We start from the raw sequence: 20,094 nt of genomic DNA, 5'->3' as shown, positions 1-20,094 counted from the left end.
TGAAGGAACTGCTTGCATGAGTGTCCTTTGTTTAACTATACTACGTTCCCACCTTTACCAATTTCATTCACTGCCCCATATCTGTTTTTTTCTGTTTTATCCAACTTGTGCTGTACTCGTCAACCTGGATCAAAATATATCTGCCCATACATAAATCAATCAATACCTTGATTCACAGTGATCTTTTAACTTTTCAACCATCCAGTCAGGGTTGGAGCTATTCCTATATTTGGTTGCAATTTTAATCCTAACTGAGTCTGTTTTTGTATATCAATAACGTGATTACTTTGTCCTTGCTGTTCACTACTGATGTGTTAAGAAAATGAATACACACCTTCGGGCAAAATAAAAAAAAAGTTTTTTAAAAAGTAACAATTGTGCCATCTTGCCAGGGCTAGACCTATCAGCTTTGCCAATTCTTGTTTCTTGAAGTAGCTATCATATCAATAAAGAGATTATCTGTCCTTGATGTATTAAGGAAGCAAATACACACCTTCTGGCAAGTAAAAAAAAAATATTTTTTTAAATGTAACCATTGTGCCATCTTGCCAGGGACCGACTATCGGCTTTACCAAGGCTTGTTTCTTGAAGTAGCTATCATATCAATGACGAGATTAATCTGTCATTGATGTTCACTATTGATGTATTAAAGAAGTGAATGCACACCTTCTGGCAAGAAAAAGCAACAACAAAAAAAGTTACAAAAATGTAACCATTTGTGCCATCTTGCCATGGCCAGACCAGTCTGCTTTACCAATGCTTGTTTCTTGAAGTATCCACCGCCAAGCACGTCATGATTTCTTAGTAAATGTTGTTTATGATGGTTTACTAGTGGGATCATCATGCTTGATTGACATGCGTTAACTCCCTCACTTAAGTCATCAGGGCTGTTCTATGAAAAATGTCAGGACTATGTAGAACTAACCCTCAGGAAATCCCGAGGCAGGAATTGCAGAGTCGGGGATGGGGCTCCCTTAGGATGATGTAGACAACGGAGAAAGGCATTCGAACAGAAAGGGGTGGAAACTTCTAAAGGACACCTTAAGTGTTTACTAGATGTTTAGGAGTGGCACAGTGCTGCCTTTCATATGATTTCTTCTGGAGCATGAGTGATCACTGATTTCAATTGGATAGTTACCTTCATGACTTTGCTTCCAACTGTGATCCCTGTCCGCAGCATCCCATCTGCTATTCCAAGCTGGTCCGTGTTGAACAAAAACGGGGTGACCAAGGTGACGTATTTAGCCCCAGACCATGGCTTCAGGTAATTCAGAATCCAATTTTCAGTAGATCCGCCGACATTATCGAGAATAAGGTCAAACCTGTAAACGGAAAGAGATAGATGCTGTCTGCTTGTCTAGCGCTAAAAATCTTTCAAAATGTATATAATGTAAAGCAAGTGATGGTGGAAACAATCCCATTTTACTGTCCATTTTATTTACTTTCACGGCATAGTAATTGTCTGTGATCAAGCACAGTCATCATTTGAGCAGCCCCAATGTGAACATATCCTTCATTTCTTTCAATCTGATACACCTCACTCTCCTGGGGGAAGTAGGTGCAGATGTGATGTTCTTTTAAAGGAGAAGCAAGGGAATCTGACTCTCCTCTACTTGCAAGGGAGAGTAGGGATTTCAAATAGGCTGCCAAGGGTCTACCAAAATGCAAAGCAACTCAGGTCCATTCTGCACGGAAGGTCACTCAGTTGTTACCACTTTTTCTTATCGGCCTGTGAATGATCAGATCCTCGCTACAGTGTATTTCCACATCCTGAGATGTCTGTAGTCCATACCCTGCACACAAAAGCCCATAAAAGTAACTATTACTTATTTACAGAAACACGTTTTTACCCCTAAATTAGGTTTGGAATGTATTTCTCTTCATTTGCCTTTGTACGAAATTTAAGTTTGTCCTGAGAAATATCTTGACGTAACCAACACCAGTTTTTTTGAGATGACAGCCTGCAGACATCAGGATGCACTTGTGCCTCAATCTATGTGGCTTGTGGAAGGTAAAACATTAGAGCATCAGGGTGCGCACCTGAGCCTTTATTACAGAAAGTCCCCCCTGGGGTACAGCATGCTTGTGTACCCAATTTGTGCAACTGCTGGCCAACTTGGTATTAAAGAAAGGGGGCTTATGCTAGCCTTTTCTTAATATATATATTTTGCTGGAGCACATTTTCAAGGGGGCTTTCTCTCCTTACCGTTGAGGCATGGCAACCTGCAAATTAGAGAATCCGTTGCCCCGCACTATATTACAGATGTGGGTGCAGAGGCAAAGAAGCTGTTCGGAGGGGCACTGACTGTGCCACATAGATGTGGCACACAGTGAGTGTGCCCATGAGGACACTGCACGTGAGAGTGGTGCAGTTATGTGCTGAACCTGCCTTTGGGGACCCATGCCCCATTCCCCCCTTTAAAGTGAGGCCGGGTCGCAGTGAAAAGTGGAATGCCGGCTTCAAACTGCTGTGCCTTTCATTAATGCGCTGTTGTGGGTGCCTAACGCAGGTACAAGTTCATGCCTGCACTGTGCTTCTTCTGTGATAGGGTACACTGTCCCGGTCTGTGCCTGACGCACACATTTACGAATGTGCTGTGGTGCAGTGTGCCCTAACTGAGTGGTGCCCAAACTGTGGGTAATGAGCTGATTTTTGCAGGTCGCGAAAGTCCATGCAATAAACAATGAGGCATTAAAATGATGTACTTATCTTGCGACATTTGCTGTGCTTCAAGACAGAGGTCAAATGTCAAGCTATGTCTTCGGACAAATTGCGGCTTATGTTTTGTAACATGAGGACTGGTGTTTAAAACTCCTCTGACTTCGCGGTCAGGAAAGGAAAAGTAAAGTGCATTCCATGTCAAGACCGGAGGCATGGATTATGCTCAACTCTCTCCACTTTATTTAACTCCAGCAGCTTTAACACTTAATACAACCACCTTTCTCACAAACCACCGGGAAAGGAAATAGAAAAACCCTCAACCAATCAGAGACCACAATGTCCAATAAGAGTCTGTGTCCTCCTTCAACCCTCCTCTTTCTTTTGTGCTCCAGGACTGATGAGTGTCTTTGTGCCTATGTAATTTTTATGGTATTGTGGCTTGTTAAATGCAGTATTTTTGCTTCATTACTACTTGGAACGTGTCCTTAACATTCTTTCTTCCCCTAAAGGTGTGAGCCCGTGGGAACGCGTGTCAGCCCTCCTTTCGCAGTGCAGTTGGGATTACAGATGGGGTCGCATGAGCGTAGTGGACCTCTTGCCTGCTAGAAGATGCTCATGGGCTGCTCTGCTGATGAAGTCGCGCGTCACGTTGCTCTGCGGTCGGCACACTGGCACAGGGTTTAAACAATCCATTGTATTTGCCAAGTTCTGCCTGGCACCTCAGGGACAGTGTCCATGCCAGAGACCCCATAGAAATAAGGGGCTGTATTTGTCAAGGGGGTGACTCACCTTGCATCCTGAGGACGCAAAAAAAATCAGTTGGTTTCGCTCCAGCGCCATATCATGAGCCTGCCTAGAGTTGTAAGGCGCTTGATAATAGATCCTCCCATAACATGATGCAGGAGGTGGAAGAGGATTATATGGAAGAAGAGTCAGTCTCCATTCATCCCTTGGAAGATGAATTCTGTGAGGTGGTCGATGCAGTGGTTTCGGCCATAGAACCTCTTGAGAGGCGGCTTATGCAACTGGTGTATGTTTTTCCAGGCCCCCTCAAACAAGGCCTAGAAGAGCACCACCTCTGACACGCCCTCCCATTAACTAGTAGGGATGGATCTACTCATGCAAAGTGCAAGCAAGACTTGGGAGTTGACCTAAGTGCCTTTGAGGTGAAAAAAGGCTTTTCTGTCATGCTCCTGAACCAATATGGGGGAAGGGGAGTCGGCAGAGACCTCAGGGGACAATACTTGTCCTTCATATAGCAAGTAAGGGGAAGTTGACTCTCACATAGACCCAATGACTAAGTGGGCCCTTCTAGGCCTTGGCACCCTTCCCCGACTGTACCTCCCCAGGTCCCTCAGTCTACCTCTCAGGCAGCGGGAACTCCTGCCTCTGATATGTTGGACCCTGAGGATCTTTTGCACCCATGTTCTGCCAAGTGGTCGCTGACGGAGAAGGGGGCCACCTACTTCGTAAGCCCCTAGAAAAGGAAGTAAGAGCTTACCTTTGAGCAGAATGCCCGCACCCATCTCTGGCGATAAAAGTCTCCCTCCCTGCAGAGATTGACACTAGAATGGTTATCTTCTTAGGAAAATATGTTTGGGACCTAAAGAAGGGCAGTGACCACTCCTGGCGGTCATAGTCAAGATAAATTACTCGATGGCACTTGTCCCCTCATTAAAATCCTAGACATGGCAGAGTCGGCTAAGCAGTTCAGCTCCCTCATACCTGCGGAAGTCATCTATGGGTTGGCCCAGAGGGCCATCAAATGCCTGGGACATGCAACTGCGCCTTATCGACTGAATAACACTGTTCCCTCCTTATAAAGGTGGACCCCAAATCGGGAGATCTGGCCGCATCCAAAGCGGGGGCAGTAGCACAAGGGGGCTCTTTGGCGACCCGTTCATTAAAGAACCTAGGAAGTTCATATCCATTTTCACCTCCCTTGATAAGGTGCACGCATCCATGATGAGGATATTCCAATCTAAGGCTTTTGCTAGGGCCGGTCATGGCAGAGGGCATTCAATAGGCTGCTTCCTCTCCCAAGGCCCTCCCAGAGGTCAAGGCTCCCAACTCGGCCACTGGCAGGATCAATTAAGGTTCAGGGATTTCTTCACCTCCAAAGGAGTCCATAAGACTCAGGGAGCAAAAGGCAGCTCATGGACATTTCCAAAGATGTAACTAAGGTGTGAATTCTTCCTTCTTCCCAACCAGGGATGGGGGAATCGCCTGGCGCTCTTCCCTCACAACTGGAGGTTTCTGACCACCGATGATTGGGACCTTCAAACGGGTCAGGATGTCCACATCTAATTTGATGGCTCTCCGATTCAGAGTTCTGGCCCATAAAACCTCTTCTTTTCAGAGAGGAACTCTAGCCTCATAGACCAAGAGGTTTCAGAGCTGTTAGTGAAAGGCGCTATTTCTCAAACATATCTCCACCCTTCTGAGCAACATCTTCCTAGTGGTAAAGCGAGACGGGAAGTAGCCTTAGGTCATAAACCTCTGGGAATTCAACGAGTGGCTGATCTGCTGCCACTTTAAAATGAAGGGCATCTATCTTCTAAGGGACCTTCTATGACAAGACGATTGGCTGGTATGGCTGGACCCCCAGGATGCATACCTCAGGTCCCCATTTACGCACCTAACTGCAGATTTCTACAATTTCTGTGGAAGAACCATGTATTCAAATTCAAGACTTTCCCATTTGGCCTCTCATCAGCGCCATGGTGTTTCACAAAGGTGTTGAAACCAGTAGTGGAATCTCTATGCGCTCAAGGTTTCTGCCTAATAGTATACCGGGACAACATCTTGCTGATGGATCAATGCCCCAAGAGACTGTTTGAGCACCTTCAAGTTACAATGCAGTTGCTAGACAGCCTGGGATTTGTCATTAACAAAAATAATTATCTTCTGACTCCGGCCAGGTAGACTACCTTCCTGGGGGTTGTGACCAACTCATTGGTGAAGGTGCTCATCCTTCCCTCCCGGAGGGTAGCGAAGATTCGGCAAGATCCAAGCAAAACTCTTTTGAAACAATCAACATCTCTGAGACAGAGCGCCCACATAGTCAGACTTCTGTCATCCTCAATCTAGGTGATATCCCTGTGTCCACTTCACTACAGGGCCCTTCAAAGACTAACAGTGTATCATCTTTGCAGAGGGCTGAAATTCTTTGAGGTGGTCCCTTGGACAGATGAGGTATAGGAGGAGATGGAATGGTGGCTCACATATATGGAGGCTGGAACGGGAGAGCAATCTTCAGTTCAGATCCACACACTGTAATAGAATCAGATGCCAGCAAGTCAGGCTGGGGAGCACAATTCAGGGAATCTTGTACAGGATGAAAATGGTCAGTACAAGAACAACTACATATAAATTGCCTAAAGTTGATGGCCAGCTCTTTTGACATCAAATGTTGGACCAAGGAGAAGATACAGTGTTGCATCCTCCTGAAGATGGACAACAGATCAGTGGTGCAGTATATATGAACCATTTGCGAGCCTCGAGGTAGAAGCTCCTTGCGGATCTAGCCCTTTTGGCATTTTGTCTGGACAACAATGTGTCGATCTTTGTGGAATATCCCCCAGGCAAGGCAAACAAGGTATCGGACTGGTACTCCAGGGAATGGCGGAAAATGAGCCTGTGGAAGCTGGATCCAACTGCCTTCTCAGCACTAGAGAACAGATGGGGACCGTTCAAGGCAGACTCCCTTCGTCAAGGCTGAACCATCAAGTGGCATGGTACATCAACTGGAAACTGGATCCTATAGCAACCGTGACAAATGCGTTCCTGCCAGATTGGACTCTGGAGCCGGGTTATGCATTCCTGCCATTCGCGATGATCATGAGGGTGTCACCACAGTTGAGGAAGCAACTGTCAACCATAGTATTGATCATGCCAATTTAGAAATCACAAGTTTGGTTCCCAGTTCTTCTGGAGCTTTCCTAGAATTTTCTAATCTGGCCACCCCCGTTGCAAATACTTCTCTGAGATAATCTTTACAATCCTCACCAAAATGGTGCTGCGAGGAACAATGTCCCTACTGGTGTGGTGGCTTACAGGGAAAGGTGGAGAATCCCAGGACTTTCGCAGGAGGGCGAACGATTACTGGCTAGGGCATGGGCAGATTGTCACGATTCACTCCCTGTGCTCTCGTGCCCACCACCAGGGGGCCGAATTGTGGGGCTTTCCAGTATTCTAATATGCTTCCAGATACTCCCCTGTATGCATATCCTGACTTCCAGGCATTTAGACATCATTTAGGAATTGACATCCATTCCCAATCCAAACCGGGTTTTGTGGAAGCCAGTCTGCTCATGCTGGAAACTCCATTATCTATAATCCCCTACTGCTTTGTCTCCACAACTGCAGGCCAAGGATGGGTGGAGGAATTCAGCTCACCTGTGGCTGGCTGCTGCTAGCCTGCTCACACCTGATGTGCAGGAGTACTGTGAGTTCTTTTAAGCCCCAGCTCCCTTCAGCCCATTGTTGGTCATTGTAGCTGTTTACCGGTGAGACCGATCCTTGTTTCCGGTGCTCCCTGAGCTTTTGCTATCCTTGTTTCCAGTGCTCCCTGAGCTTTTGCTATCCTTGTTTCCAGTGTTTCCTGAGCCTTAGTAATCCTTGTTCCTGAGCTGCAGCAGTTTCCCTTGTCCCTGAGTTAGCACTGCCTGCAGTGCTACCTTGACTACTGAACTTTATCTCAATTCTAGTTCCTGCTCCTGAGCCTTAGCATTCCTTGTTCCTGAGCTACAGCTGGTCCCCTTGTTCCTGAACTAGCGCTGCCTGCAGTGCTATCTTGGCTTTTGAGCTTTTGCTAAATTCTTGTCTTGCTTAAGCACTGCCTTCTATGCTACTTTGTTTTCTTGATTCCTGGACCTTCACTATTCTAGTATACCCTTGTAGCCTCCCCTTCTGTATATCCTTTTCCAGTCCCTGCATTTCTTCCCATTTCCTTGGTTCCAGTTCCTAGTTTGCTGTCTTTCTATTCTGCTGCCTTGCTTCTGTTGCCTTGTATGTTTGTCACTTGTTTTCTGCCAAGTGTGCCCTGTGATTTCCTTCCTTTCCTGTTAAACAATTCTCCTTGCTAGCTCCTTGTCTATTGTGCTTGTGCTTGTGTTTAGTTCTACCCCCTTGCTGTTACTGCCTTGTGTGTTCCTGTTTGATCGCCAGGATCCGTGGGCACAGCTGACTACCTAGGTGGTGTTTCTTGTTCACTGTGAGTATTGTCTTTGTGTTATATTTATAACATCACCATGGGTATAAGCTCCACAGACCCTGCCTTTGCATGCATATCCTATATGTGGGTATTTGCAGTCACTATCTGTAACAGCAATTGTGGGTGTGAAACTTACTGAGCTTCAGTTTTACCGTGTGGAGCTCTTGCGTGCTTTACCCCACACTCCCCTTTATTGTTACTGTTGTTTCATATATATGTCTTGCACATTTGTCCTGGGTGTAGTTATTCTAAATGCTAAATTGCCTCACGAGTGCCCTTCCTTTCTGAGTCTTACCCATCTTGTTCACTTGTACAGGCTTCCCCTTTGGATCCCTTTTTCTCCTCTGACTCCCTGTGTGATCCTGGGTAGCGCTGTACTATTCTTTCTGTGCACTGTACGTCTTCTACCCAGTTCCCAGTCCTTGCCCAAGTCCTTGACTTTGTTCCTGACATAGTCCCGGACAGTCCCTGACACAGATGGCATTGTCAAGCGGTATAGATCAGCATGGTCGAGATATGCAAGAAGGTGTAGATCCTGTGTGGCCCGATGGTGTCTATGTCATGAACCTTTTATCCTCTTTAGCAACAGAAAGCTTGGCATATAGGTCGGATAACACCTTCAGGTTAGCCATTATCAGTGGGCCACATTCTGCTAGACAGATCCTCATTGGGGGAACATTCTTTGGTGAGTAAATTAATAAAGGACATTCCGGTCTCCCTGTCGCCGGAGCCGAAATACTTCACCTTATGGGATGGTAATAGAGTCCTGAACCTGTTCCTGTCGTGGCAGAATAATTAATATTTATCTAGAAAGGAATTGTCAGGTGAGATGGCTATGCTACTGTGTTTGTGTCATGCTGAGGATTCTCGGACGTTCAAGCTTTAGAATCTCAGGTACAGTGTTTACCCAGGAAGAGGTTACCTTTGACATTTCCAGAAGGACGAAGTACAATTCTATGGTGGTTTCTTATCCAGTTATTGACATAACTCCAAAATTGCGCATGGTATGCTGTCTTTATGAAAATATGACTGGTGAATTAAGACCTACAGGAGAACGTCTAATCCTTATAGCCCTTAAAAAGCCCTTCATGGCAGTATCCACTCAGCTATAGCTAGATGGGTGTGCTGGACTATGCAGGAAGCAGGCATTGATATTTCAAAGTTTGGTGCTCACTCCGTAAGGGGAGCTATGGCTTCTAAAGCTTTCTCCCGGGAAGCACGTCTGAACTACATAATTAATGCAGCGGACTGGTCTTCAGATTCTGTGTTAAAGAGATTTTACTTCAAGCAAGCCAGTCCTAAATATCTCTTCGTTGGTGGTAGATGAGCTTTGTATGAGCATAGTCCTTGCCTCAAATCCTGACGTAGAATGTAAAATTTCCTAGCTTTCATAATGGAAAGTTTCAATTCAATTAAGGGCACGGAGGCGAAAATTGTTCCCACGTAGGGTCCAAGAGACCAATTCCCACCCAGGAATTCTAGGGAATTATCTGCATATTATGTACCACACATATAGATAACCATCCATAAAACATATGTTTTTGCATTTCGTCTTGGTTATGTGGCATGTTAAATACTAGGCTATGACATTAGAAAAATAATGCTGATTAAAGTTTCAATCCTAATGATGATTTTAATTAAATACGATAAGTTGTTCTGGTTTTAGGAATTGTTGTTGAATAATCCTCAATGTGCATGATGAATATTTTTTGGATGACATGGGTTTTTGACATAGGATTTATTGTTTTACGTCTGGAGAGTTTCAAACAGGAGCAAAGATGTTGGATACTTGGGCCACTGTCACACAAAGAAAGAGGGTCCTTAATGGAGGACACAGACTCTTTTTGGACATAGTGCTCTCTGATTGGTTGAAGTTTTGAAAGTTGAGCATAATCCCTTGCATCCATGTCCTTAACAGAACTGAAACTTTCCGTTACGAAAACTAGGACATTTAAACATTATGTGACAATCTTGCTGGGGTAAATGAAGAATGAAAAGAAAGGCTGTAGGAAATCACACAACAAAAGGTAAATACGGGTAAATCACTGATACGCAAGTATGGCCTGGGGGCCACATGCGGCCCTCCTGACCTTTACATGCTACTGGGTTAATGTTTACGTGAATCAGCACTAACATAAAAAATATGTAACATAAACAGGCAAGCATTCATTTAAAGGTTAATTGAAATTAGAGAAAGGAAGTAACTAGGGCGTCCTAAGCCACTTAACTTTAGGAGCACCATCATTTATAAAAACATCTTGCAGTAAAATTATGATAAAGTCTGTTAAGAATTCGGCAACAAGTAGAACCGTTTCACCTTAGTACATCAGATTATCAGTGCACTGAGAAGGTTTTTTTTCTCAAAGTGACGGTTTTCAAACATGAATTGAGAAACATTCATTCTTTCCTACACTCTGATAACAATGCCAATAGTGACAAAGAGGCAAATCAGTTGTCATGTGCACCATTTGGGGGCTGGGGCTTCTATTATACATGAACAACAAATAGTTTTATAAATAAAACACTGGAGAAGGCTTTGTACAGCACACATCCCAAAGTCATGTATCTTGAGGTCCTTATGTGCTAATGTAGAAAAAGGAGGAAACGTGAAATACAATAACTACTTAGGATCACAGAGTTTGGTTAAGCGGAGCGGCTGGGATTAATCCCACGTTTTTGGTTTCACATTGTGCAATTCAGACACTAGATGTATACGCCTAGCTTCCCTTACACCCACCTTACCGCAACCCCCTCCCCAAACACCGACTGGCACCTTGCTGGTATCAATGCGGCCCTCAGTCTCATCGCAGATCAAAGTTGTGGCCCCTTGGAAAATATTTGTGAGTACCCATGCTGTAAATGAGCTGTACACATTCAGTAGTGAGGAAAGCAAAAGTGAAGCACATATTTTGTAATTCTAAAGATTTATGGAAACAAACATATTAAGGTCAGAACTCAAGAGTTCACTAACAAAATGCACCAGATTTATAGGGTGCTGAGAAACTGGTGAGCAGCGCCAGTCATCCCCTGCACCTCCTCTGCTCTGAAAGCTGGTTTGTTCCTGCTGAAGTCACAGCTGGGAAAGGCATGTAAGAGGTTTATGGAGAAGAATATGGTTTCACAGAAACCAAAGCCCAATGCGCTTATGTCTAGTTTCTGGACGGTCAGGAGAGACAAGTACTTCATAGAACTAGAGAGCTCCCGATTACTCTCCTTGCATTCTGGAATTCCTAGCGGGGCCCCCTTTAACAAAACGGGACTCCAAGTACCAAAATGCAAAGCTAAAACACAGAACTGGCAACTCCTTTCACTGGGCAGGCAACTCTGCAATACGACGATTCAAAATGCAATGGGTCTTACTAACCCACCTTGAAGTCGAATTCCAATCTGCAGTAAACTTTTAATGCCCACATGCTTTATGAATCCAAGTATTTGACTTACCGTTTAACATCCCAATAAATGCCACGCTTTACATCCAGTGGTGTAGCAAGTGGGGCTGGGGGTTGGGGAGGTGGACCACCCTAGGCGGCACAAGCAATGGGAGATGGCGGCCTCCCCTCCCTTACTTGTGGAATCACCAGCATCCCCCCTCTTACATTTTGCTGCGGCAAACGCAGGGCCCGCCACGGGTGGCATAAGGCCTCGCTACTCCAGTGTTTAAATAATGCTGCTTGATCATTCACTGGGACTAGTGTTCCACTCAATGAAACTTTGAAAACTGTAAAATATTAGCTAAAAGACGTTATTTCACCCCATCAGAGTGATTTCCGACCTAAATATGGGAGAGACATTATTGCCCCTTTCATGAGGGCAAGTTTGGGAACCGAGCGATGAACGTTGTTGTCCACCAGATCAGCGCACTGGCAGCAGCAGCAGCAGCGACAGCGTCTCATTCCAGCGCCAGGAGGAGTTTAAAAATATATTTTCCTGCTGGTGAGTGAGATCACACTGCAGCTTTCTTCTGTGGTGTCCAACAAAACTGAGTACACAAGGATACAGCCCTGGTGCGGGCCACCAAGCAACTGCTGTAGCAAAGTCCACTGCTGAGTGTGACCTTGTCTTTTGCAATAGAAACACACAAACAAGTGAATGCATTGTTTTTATTGGAAAGCGCTGACACGTTAGAGAAACATAAGTTAAAGCACTAAGGGTCCCCAGAATACATGCCAACATTTTGAGCAGGCAAGTGGAAGGTTTAAAAAAGAAAAAAAAAAAGAAAAAAATTGTCGGGAGAATATATTTTACCCATTGACTTAGACTGAAGCAGAGGCAATCTGCCTGAATCGGGTCTATTGCCATGTATGGTGACAGACAATCAGCATTTCATTTTTTTTTAACAAACTTTATTGAGCATTGGTTCATTAAAACATACTGACAGTAAAATGTGCCATGAAACATATAATCATACCTATGTCTTATCTAGCAAGTTTGTTTGTGCCAGCCGTCATTCCACCCATCTCTCCCCTTTCTGACTGAGGGTACTACCCTTGATTTCACAGTCCGATACATTATAGGACCAGTCTTTGTGTCCATGCCGACATTCTTTCAACTTTTTCGGCGAATCAGCATTTCATTTTTGGCTGTTTAATAACATAGCACAAACAAAAAACAGAGGTCTAAACTTCGTTTTGTATGCGTTATGTAAAACTGCCAAAATTAAAATGTCGAGGCCTTAAATGCTCACATTTCTCCCTCCAAGAATTAATTACAAAGTGTTAACCTTTGATGTCAGGGGTAATTCTTGGATGGAGAGATGGGAGCATTCGTGGCTGGCATCAGCATTTCACTTTCGCCTTGTTTACAGCAGATCATGATTCGCCAATCCGAATCTGGTTTCTGCATGAGGGAATCAGGAGGTGGGAGACTAGCTGTGAAATCAGTAGTCTCCCGCCTAAATCGGGAGTTATGACCCACCCCATACCTGCACTCAAGATCAGCTGTGGGAGCACTGGGGTGGAGGTGGGAGGTGGAGAAGCACTGCCATTGCCTGTCATGGAGGGAGGGAAACCAATTACAAAAAGCAAGGAGCGCGGTGGTGCAACATCCTTTGATTCTGGGCAATGCGGCTGCCCGAGGCCCCAGCAGAGGGCCACTAAAGAGGGCGGCCCTCTAGTGCCATCTGGGGACCATCCCACCCCCTTAGTGGTGCAGGGACTCAGGGAGGAGTCCCCCCAGCCTGGTCTGCGGCGCGCATCACTTCCGGTGCACGAGGATCGGGGGAGGGGTATATAGGCCTCCCCTGCCATCTGGACTTCCTCTTTTGCGCGCCGGACATGTCGTCTCCCACCCTACAGCTTACCCAGTGTGGTGGTGGCAGGCAGGAAGCATAGTTGTAATGTTGTCTTTTTTCGTTGCTGGCGGAGTTACAAGGCGATTTGGAAGCAAATGGGTACAGAAGGGTACCTCTGCGCGGCACAATAGGGGTGCCAGAGCCAAATCCCAGGAGCCTCATGGGAGGTTCCTGGAAAACAGTGTCAGCACCCCGTTAGTCCTGCGGGCGGTTGTGGGCCTGAACAACCGGCGGCTTGCCTTGCTACGCTCCGCCCTGAAGGGGCGTGAGTAATAAGGGACCAAATGTGTCACGTGATCCGGGAAGAGGATCACCAGAAGGGGCAGCACAGATGGGGTTCGCTCCAGTGCTGCTTGGCTCATCAAGTGGGCAGGCGGGCCAGATGGCCGCCTGCCCTTGGATCGCCCATAAGATAACCCACCATATTGCATACCGTTGTATGTAATAAACCTGCAGCAATATTTACCCAAACAAAAAACTGCGTGGTGTAGTTATTTATTTATTTTGCATGCTATGTGTGGTGGGGTGGAGAGTGTTGCCCATGGTGGTGCTAATCACTTATCTCTCAGTGCCTGAAAAAAATCAAAATGTGACCTTCTGTAATGTAACTGGTGCTCATGTAAAGCGCTGCAATACCTTCGGGTCGAGTTTGCGCTATTGAAAATGTTAAGAGATAGTAACTAAATCACAGATCGAGCAGCAGGGCAGACACTAATTAAGACAAATCAATCTGTACTTGGTCCATGAGCCGCACAAAGGAAAGGAAGTGACAGCAACGCACAAGCTGCTGAACGAGACAGCAGCAAGGAAGAGTGATAGCGATGCCAACGAATGATGAGTAATGGGCACTTTTAGATATTTTTTTTATATTAAATACAATAGGTCGCCAGGCGACAGCAGCACATGCGCGCTGCCTGCAGCCGCCACTTAAAAATCAAAGAGTACCATAATGGAAGAGGGAAGCTTTATACGCATTAAAAGTTGCTGTGCTACTGTCTCAATTCACACAGCATTCACAAAATACCCATCAGTGTCCAAGGATTGACTATTTAATGCACTACTGCCTAGCAGAGACCACGTCAGGACGTCTGACATGTCTCTCATGGAATACACATCCACTCGACTATTCTTCCATACCTCACTTCAGCGTGGAAACGTCAGGGAGAGTTCTTGAGTTTATGCTTGGCACACCGGTAAGATAAGGTTGTACCCAGATGGCAATTTTGTTTTGTCGGTTGTAGTGCTCGAACTTAGAAGCACTATTTGGGGTCCTTTCACAGGCCCAGAAGATACCAAGATCTTTTGCTTTTTTGTGTTACGCCCAATTATAACTGTTCGACTTTATCTAACTTTGAACAAAGGCCTATGCTTTTTGGAAGGGCACTTAGTCTTACTGAGTCTTAGTCCAGTGATACTCAAAGTACGGCCCGGCGGCTGCAGGCGGCCCTCCTAACCTTTACATGCTTCCCCCCCTCCTCCCCCCGGTAAACAGCAGCAATGGGCTGCTAGACTCAGCACAAGCATTACAAAGATGCTGAATAAGCAGACAAGCATGTATTAAAGGTTAACTTGAAGTTAAAGAAAAGAAATAGCTAGGGTATCCTGCACCCCTTAAAAACACCTTTATTTCATTAACATGCACAACTGTTTCACCTTATTACATCAGATTATATTAGTGCATTGAGAAGTTGTTTTTTTAGTGCTAGTTTTCAAACATGAATTTGGTAAGTTTCATCCACTCCAACCCTGAAAACAATGCCACTAGTGAACTAAGAGTCTTGGCAGTTGTTGTGTGCACTCTTTGGGTGGCCTGGGTTCTTATTATAATGACCAACATTATAGTTTATTAATTTAAATACACAAGAAGGTTTTGGACAGCACACATCCTGAAGTCATGCATATCAAGATCCTCATATATGATAATGAAGAAAAAGTGAAATAAAACAAATGCCTAGGATCACACAATTCAGTTAAGTGGGAAGCCGGGATTAATCCTAAATTTTTGGTTTCATGTTATGCAATTCTGACACTAGCTGTATATGCTTTGCGTCCCCTACACCCACCTTACCGTCAATACCCCCCAATAACCCCTGATCGCCACTCTGCTTGCTTCAATGTTGCTCTCGGCCATATCACAGACCAAACTTTGTGGCCCCTGGGAGAATGTGTGTCTCTTAGGGGAGAGATGATGTGGCGTAACAGCCAGAGCTGCTGACTTTGGAACTAGGGAGCCCGGTTTGAGTCTTGGCATGGGCTCTACATGCTGCGATTCTGGACAAACCACTTAATCTCCCTGTGTCTAAAAAAGAAATAAAAAAAAATATTGTGTCCTTGTGTAATGTAACCGATGTTCATGTACAGCGCTCTGAAAATCTTCAGGTCGAGTTTGTGCTATATAAAACTACACAAAAAATAATCCTTTTCCTTAATTGTCACCTTATCCCAGAGGTCTTCAAAATATGCCCCCCGCCAACGGCTCGTGGCAGTGTTTCCAAGGGGCGCAAATGTTATTAATGAAGATGGCCTAGAAGCGCGACTTTCTTTAGCGGTCCCAGGCTGTCTACATTTACATCAAGCAGTTAAAGTGCCTAAAAATGTATGGCAACTGTGATTCTTGGTTCCTTGGTGGCGGGGTCAAAGACATGGCCAAGGGCCCGATTCACAGAACTAACTTAAGACAAAATCCTAAACTTACTACCATTTTGGTATTCACAGAAGGCACTTACTCATTTTGGTATTCACAGAAGGCACTTACTCATTTCGGTATTCACAGAAGTTAGGAGTCCTAACTTTAGGACTCCTAAATGCCTTCTGTGAATACCGAAAGCCTTAAAATTAGGATTTTTCTCAGTTTAGTAGTAGTAAAGTTAGGAGTCCTAACTTTAAGACTCCTTAATGCCTTCTGTGAATACCGAAAGCCTTAAAATTAGGATTTTTCTCAGTTTAGTAGTAGTATAGTTAGGACTCCTAACTTTAGGACTCCTAAATGCCTTCTGTGAATACCGAAAGCCTTAAAATTAGGATTTTTCTCAGTTTAGTAGTAGTATAGTTAGGACTCCTAACTTTAGGACTCCTAAATGCCTTCTGTGAATACCGAAAGTTTTAAAACTAGGATTCTTCTCAATTTAGTAGTAGTAAAGTTAGGACTCCTAACTTTAGGACTCCTAAATGCCTTCTGTGAATACCGAAAGCCTTAAAATTAGGATTTTTCTCAGTTTAGTAGTAGTAAAGTTAGGAGTCCTAACTTTAAGACTCCTAAACTGAGAAAAATCCTAATTTTAAGACTTTCGGTATTCACAGAAGGCATTTAGGAGTCCTAAATTTAGGACTCCTAACTTCTGTGAATACCGAAGTGAGTAAGTGTCTTCTGTGAATACCAAAATGAGTAAGTGCCTTCTGTGAATACGAAAATGGTAGTAGGTTTAGGATTTTGTCTTAAGTTAGTTCTGTGAATCGGGCCCAACGTGGCTAAAAAGAGCAACGCCTTCTGCATTTTCTTTATTCACCTTGAGCCAACTGCAGATGAAATAATGCACATACCGTAAAGCTCAGTTGGTTAATGTGATCACTGCAGATGCCGGTTTGTGAGATCAGAGATGCACACAATTGAATCCTGGTTGGCGCAGAGCGTAATAGTGGCTTGTGCATTTATAACACTATGAAGTCTCAGCCTGTAACACAAAGCACTGTGAATATGCAAGTCATTATTTAAAAACTGTACTGCACACAGTACAAGCAGGGCCACTGGAATTATGCATCATGATAGTACTAAATTATGCGGCAGGGCTGACTAAATTATTTGGCATAAAAAGACACAATATGTGGCTTAATGTTACCCTTATATAGTATTACTTCATTATTTTATCATTTTAAACATGCTAACTATGTGTGGGCAACGGTTTCTCCTCTTAACTACAAGTTTAACCCCCAAAAACAGCAATAAGCACCAGAAAGGTGACCAGTCAACCTTGGTGATGGGCCTTCCACTGTGCGGCAACTGCGTTTTCAGTGACTTTTGATCCGTTTGAACTAGAAACACTTTTTTGTTGTTGAAATCGGCAGATTATGCAGCAGATGGTGGATTATGCAGCAAATCCGTAACTATGTGGAAAATTCTGCGGCTGCAAAATTGCATATTGCCAGTGGTTCTGAGTATAAGGTAGTCTGCCACAAAATGTGCTATCAAAGAATACCTTTGTGCTATCAAAGAATACCTTTTAGTGATAGGTAATTGCACTGTGCCTAGTGTGTTAGACCGGTCATCCTTAGGGCGGTCTTTCCCCCAATTCTTTTGCCTTTTGCCACTACTGTTTGCTGATTCTTTTTGTTAGCCTTAGGACTCTAAGCACTTTACCACTGCTAACCTTAAACATGATGACATTGGTGTATACCTGATTGGCATATATGTTGCACAGGTATGTCCCTTGTAAAGTGGTACATCATATACCGAGAGCCTGTACTTCAAATACTACTAGTGGCTGCAGCACTGTCTCAGGCCTGCTACTGCAGTGCGTGTGTGTGCAGTTTACTGCTACTTCGAATTGGCATTTAAAACTACTTGCCAAGCCTTAAACTCCCCTTTTATTACCTATCAGTCACCCCTAAGGCAGGCACTCAGTAACCCCAAGCTCAGGATGCCATACCATGTAATTAAAAGGGAGGACATGTACTTGTATGTTTTGCAGGTCCTGGTAGTGACAAACAGACTATTTAATTTTTTAGCTAGTGTGAGGCCTACCCCTTTCATAGGCCAGCATTGGAAATTCCTTAATACACTTTTAAGCTGTAATTTCTGATCAGAGAGGAGTGGCTTTTTCATGTTTCATATGTTTGGAATGGTAATAATACATCCTCCTTACTGGTGAAGCTGGATTTAACATTATTGTTTTAGAAATGTCACTTTTAGAAAGTGGACATTTCTCTGCACTTACTGCTCTGTGTGCCTGACAGCCTGCCTCCAATACACGGGTTGGGTGACAGCTACACTTTGTGCATTCCATCTAGAGAGCCACAAACACAGGAAGGTGAGGCTCATCTTCATTCTGATGGGTCTTCCTGGGCAGGGAGGAATTTGAGGGGCTGACACTTACACTTCAATTCAATAGGCAGTGTCCTGTCCGAACACAAAGCACTGATCTAGCCCCCAAGGTTAGCCTGGCAGACAGAACTGGGTAGTGCACTTCAGAGAGTTCCTTTGAAGTCACCCCCTACATCAGAGGCACTTTTGGGTATAAGAACTGGGTCTCTCACCCCCTAAAATCAGACACTTGGGATCTTGAACTGAACCTCTGTCAGAAGGACTGCTGTGCTGCTTAAAGGACTGCTTTTCTGGAAGGACTGCTTTTCTGCTTGTTCCCCTGCTGCCTGCTTTTCCCTAACCCTGCAGGAAGGACTTTGCCTTCCTACCAAGTGATCCCCAAGGGCTTGCTTCCTGTTTTCAGAAGTCTCAGCGACACAAAAGACTTCCTACAATTCTTCAGGTGCTTGTTGGACACTGACCATCTGCGAGTTCTACCCTTGCCTGAGGCGCCCCCACCACGCTCTAGGTTTCAGAAGTGGATTCTGCAGTTGTTGTCATCAAAACCTGTTGCATTGCTTCGACCGAGTGAGAATTTGGAGGTTGCGCACGACAACGGTTCCACAGCCAGTGTGGCTCGACGATGACGCATTGCATTTAATTCAACAGAGCTCGACGACAATGTGGGACCCCCTTTGCGCAGCTCGACCATGACGCAGTAGACTCTCGACGTCAACCAAAGCTCCATCCAAGCTATTTCTTCAGCGAGACCTGATGGGTCCTGTAGTCGGCCCGCCGTTGATTGCAGTCAGCCTGAACTTTGGATTTGCACCGGTCCTTCGCGACCTCAAGTGACTTCTGAGCACTATTTCTGATGTAATCTTTAAAAATGTATATCTCGACTTCTACGGATTGGATTTTTGTCGTCTAGGTCTTATTTTGCCAAGATAAATATTCTCTATGTTATTAAACCTATGTGGAGTCTTTTTGTGGTGTATTCATTGTGTTACTGTGTGTGTTTGTGTTGCACAAATACTTTAGACATTACCCTTGTAGATAAGCCCGACTGCTCTGTGCCAAGCTACCAGGGGGCGGGAAAGGGTTATCTTATTGTGTATCTAGCTTTCCCTGATTAGAGTGGTGGTTCCTGTATGGCCTGCATGCATACAACAGCCAACCAGGAATCCCAGTTCTAACATAGTGCAAATGTTTTTATAAGCCCAATAAAAGGACACTTTCTAAAACTTAACATCCCTAGATCACCTCTCAAAAAGAATGCATCTTTGTCACCATGAAGCTTCATGTGACTCCATAAATTAAAGCCTATACTCAGTTCCAACCAACCTTTACTTCTTGTGATTAACCAGTTGCACACATTTACCTTTCTTTCAGATAGCAGGTACCCTGGTGAAAAGGGCTTAATTCTTCTGTAGTCCATGGATAGCATCAAATAAATGGCAGAGAGGCAAGGCTAATTTCTTTAGGTTACAAATGGACAGACTCCGCTTCCTCAGGGATATCCCCTGAGAAAGGTCGAGATTTTTTTTAAATGTGCATCACTCCCATCAGTGCAGCGTCACTGGGGCAATGCTACGAGGGACCACTGCACCCAAATTATAGCTGTGCTACAAGCAAAATGATGGATGGGAACCCTTTTTCAATGTTGGCATTATGGCCCAGGTGAACGTTGCTGCTCAGGGAAGACGTCTAAAGCAACTGGGGGGCGAGATGTGGGTTTTTTCCCCTCCTTTTTTTATGCAATGAGGCAGACAGCCGGTTTTGGGATTCAGACATATAAGTGATGACCTGTAGAGTGGGTAGAGGAGTATATATCATTTGTGCAGCAGATGCAGTGTCACAGGAGCCCAGGGATGTGCCGCGTCATCTAAACCCCAATAAGTGTCGTTTTA

At 44.7% G+C, this 20,094-nt stretch overlaps 1 protein-coding gene across 1 annotated transcript in view; it reads right to left on the bottom strand.

Moving 5' to 3' along the window:
* The window catches only part of RTN4IP1 (reticulon 4 interacting protein 1), a 270,285-nt gene that overhangs the window by 141,167 nt on the left and 109,024 nt on the right, over positions 1–20,094 (bottom strand). Inside the window, exon 8 of the mRNA XM_085611230.1 lies at positions 1,139–1,322. Within this exon, the coding sequence (XP_085467356.1) occupies positions 1,139–1,322 (184 nt within the window). The remainder of the gene's footprint in view (positions 1–1,138; positions 1,323–20,094) is intronic.

The sequence above is a fragment of the Triturus cristatus genome, chromosome 6 (assembly GCF_964204655.1).
Source record: "Triturus cristatus chromosome 6, aTriCri1.1, whole genome shotgun sequence".
Taxonomy (NCBI): Eukaryota; Metazoa; Chordata; class Amphibia; order Caudata; family Salamandridae; genus Triturus; species Triturus cristatus.
This window is presented reverse-complemented; position numbering and strand designations above follow the sequence as displayed.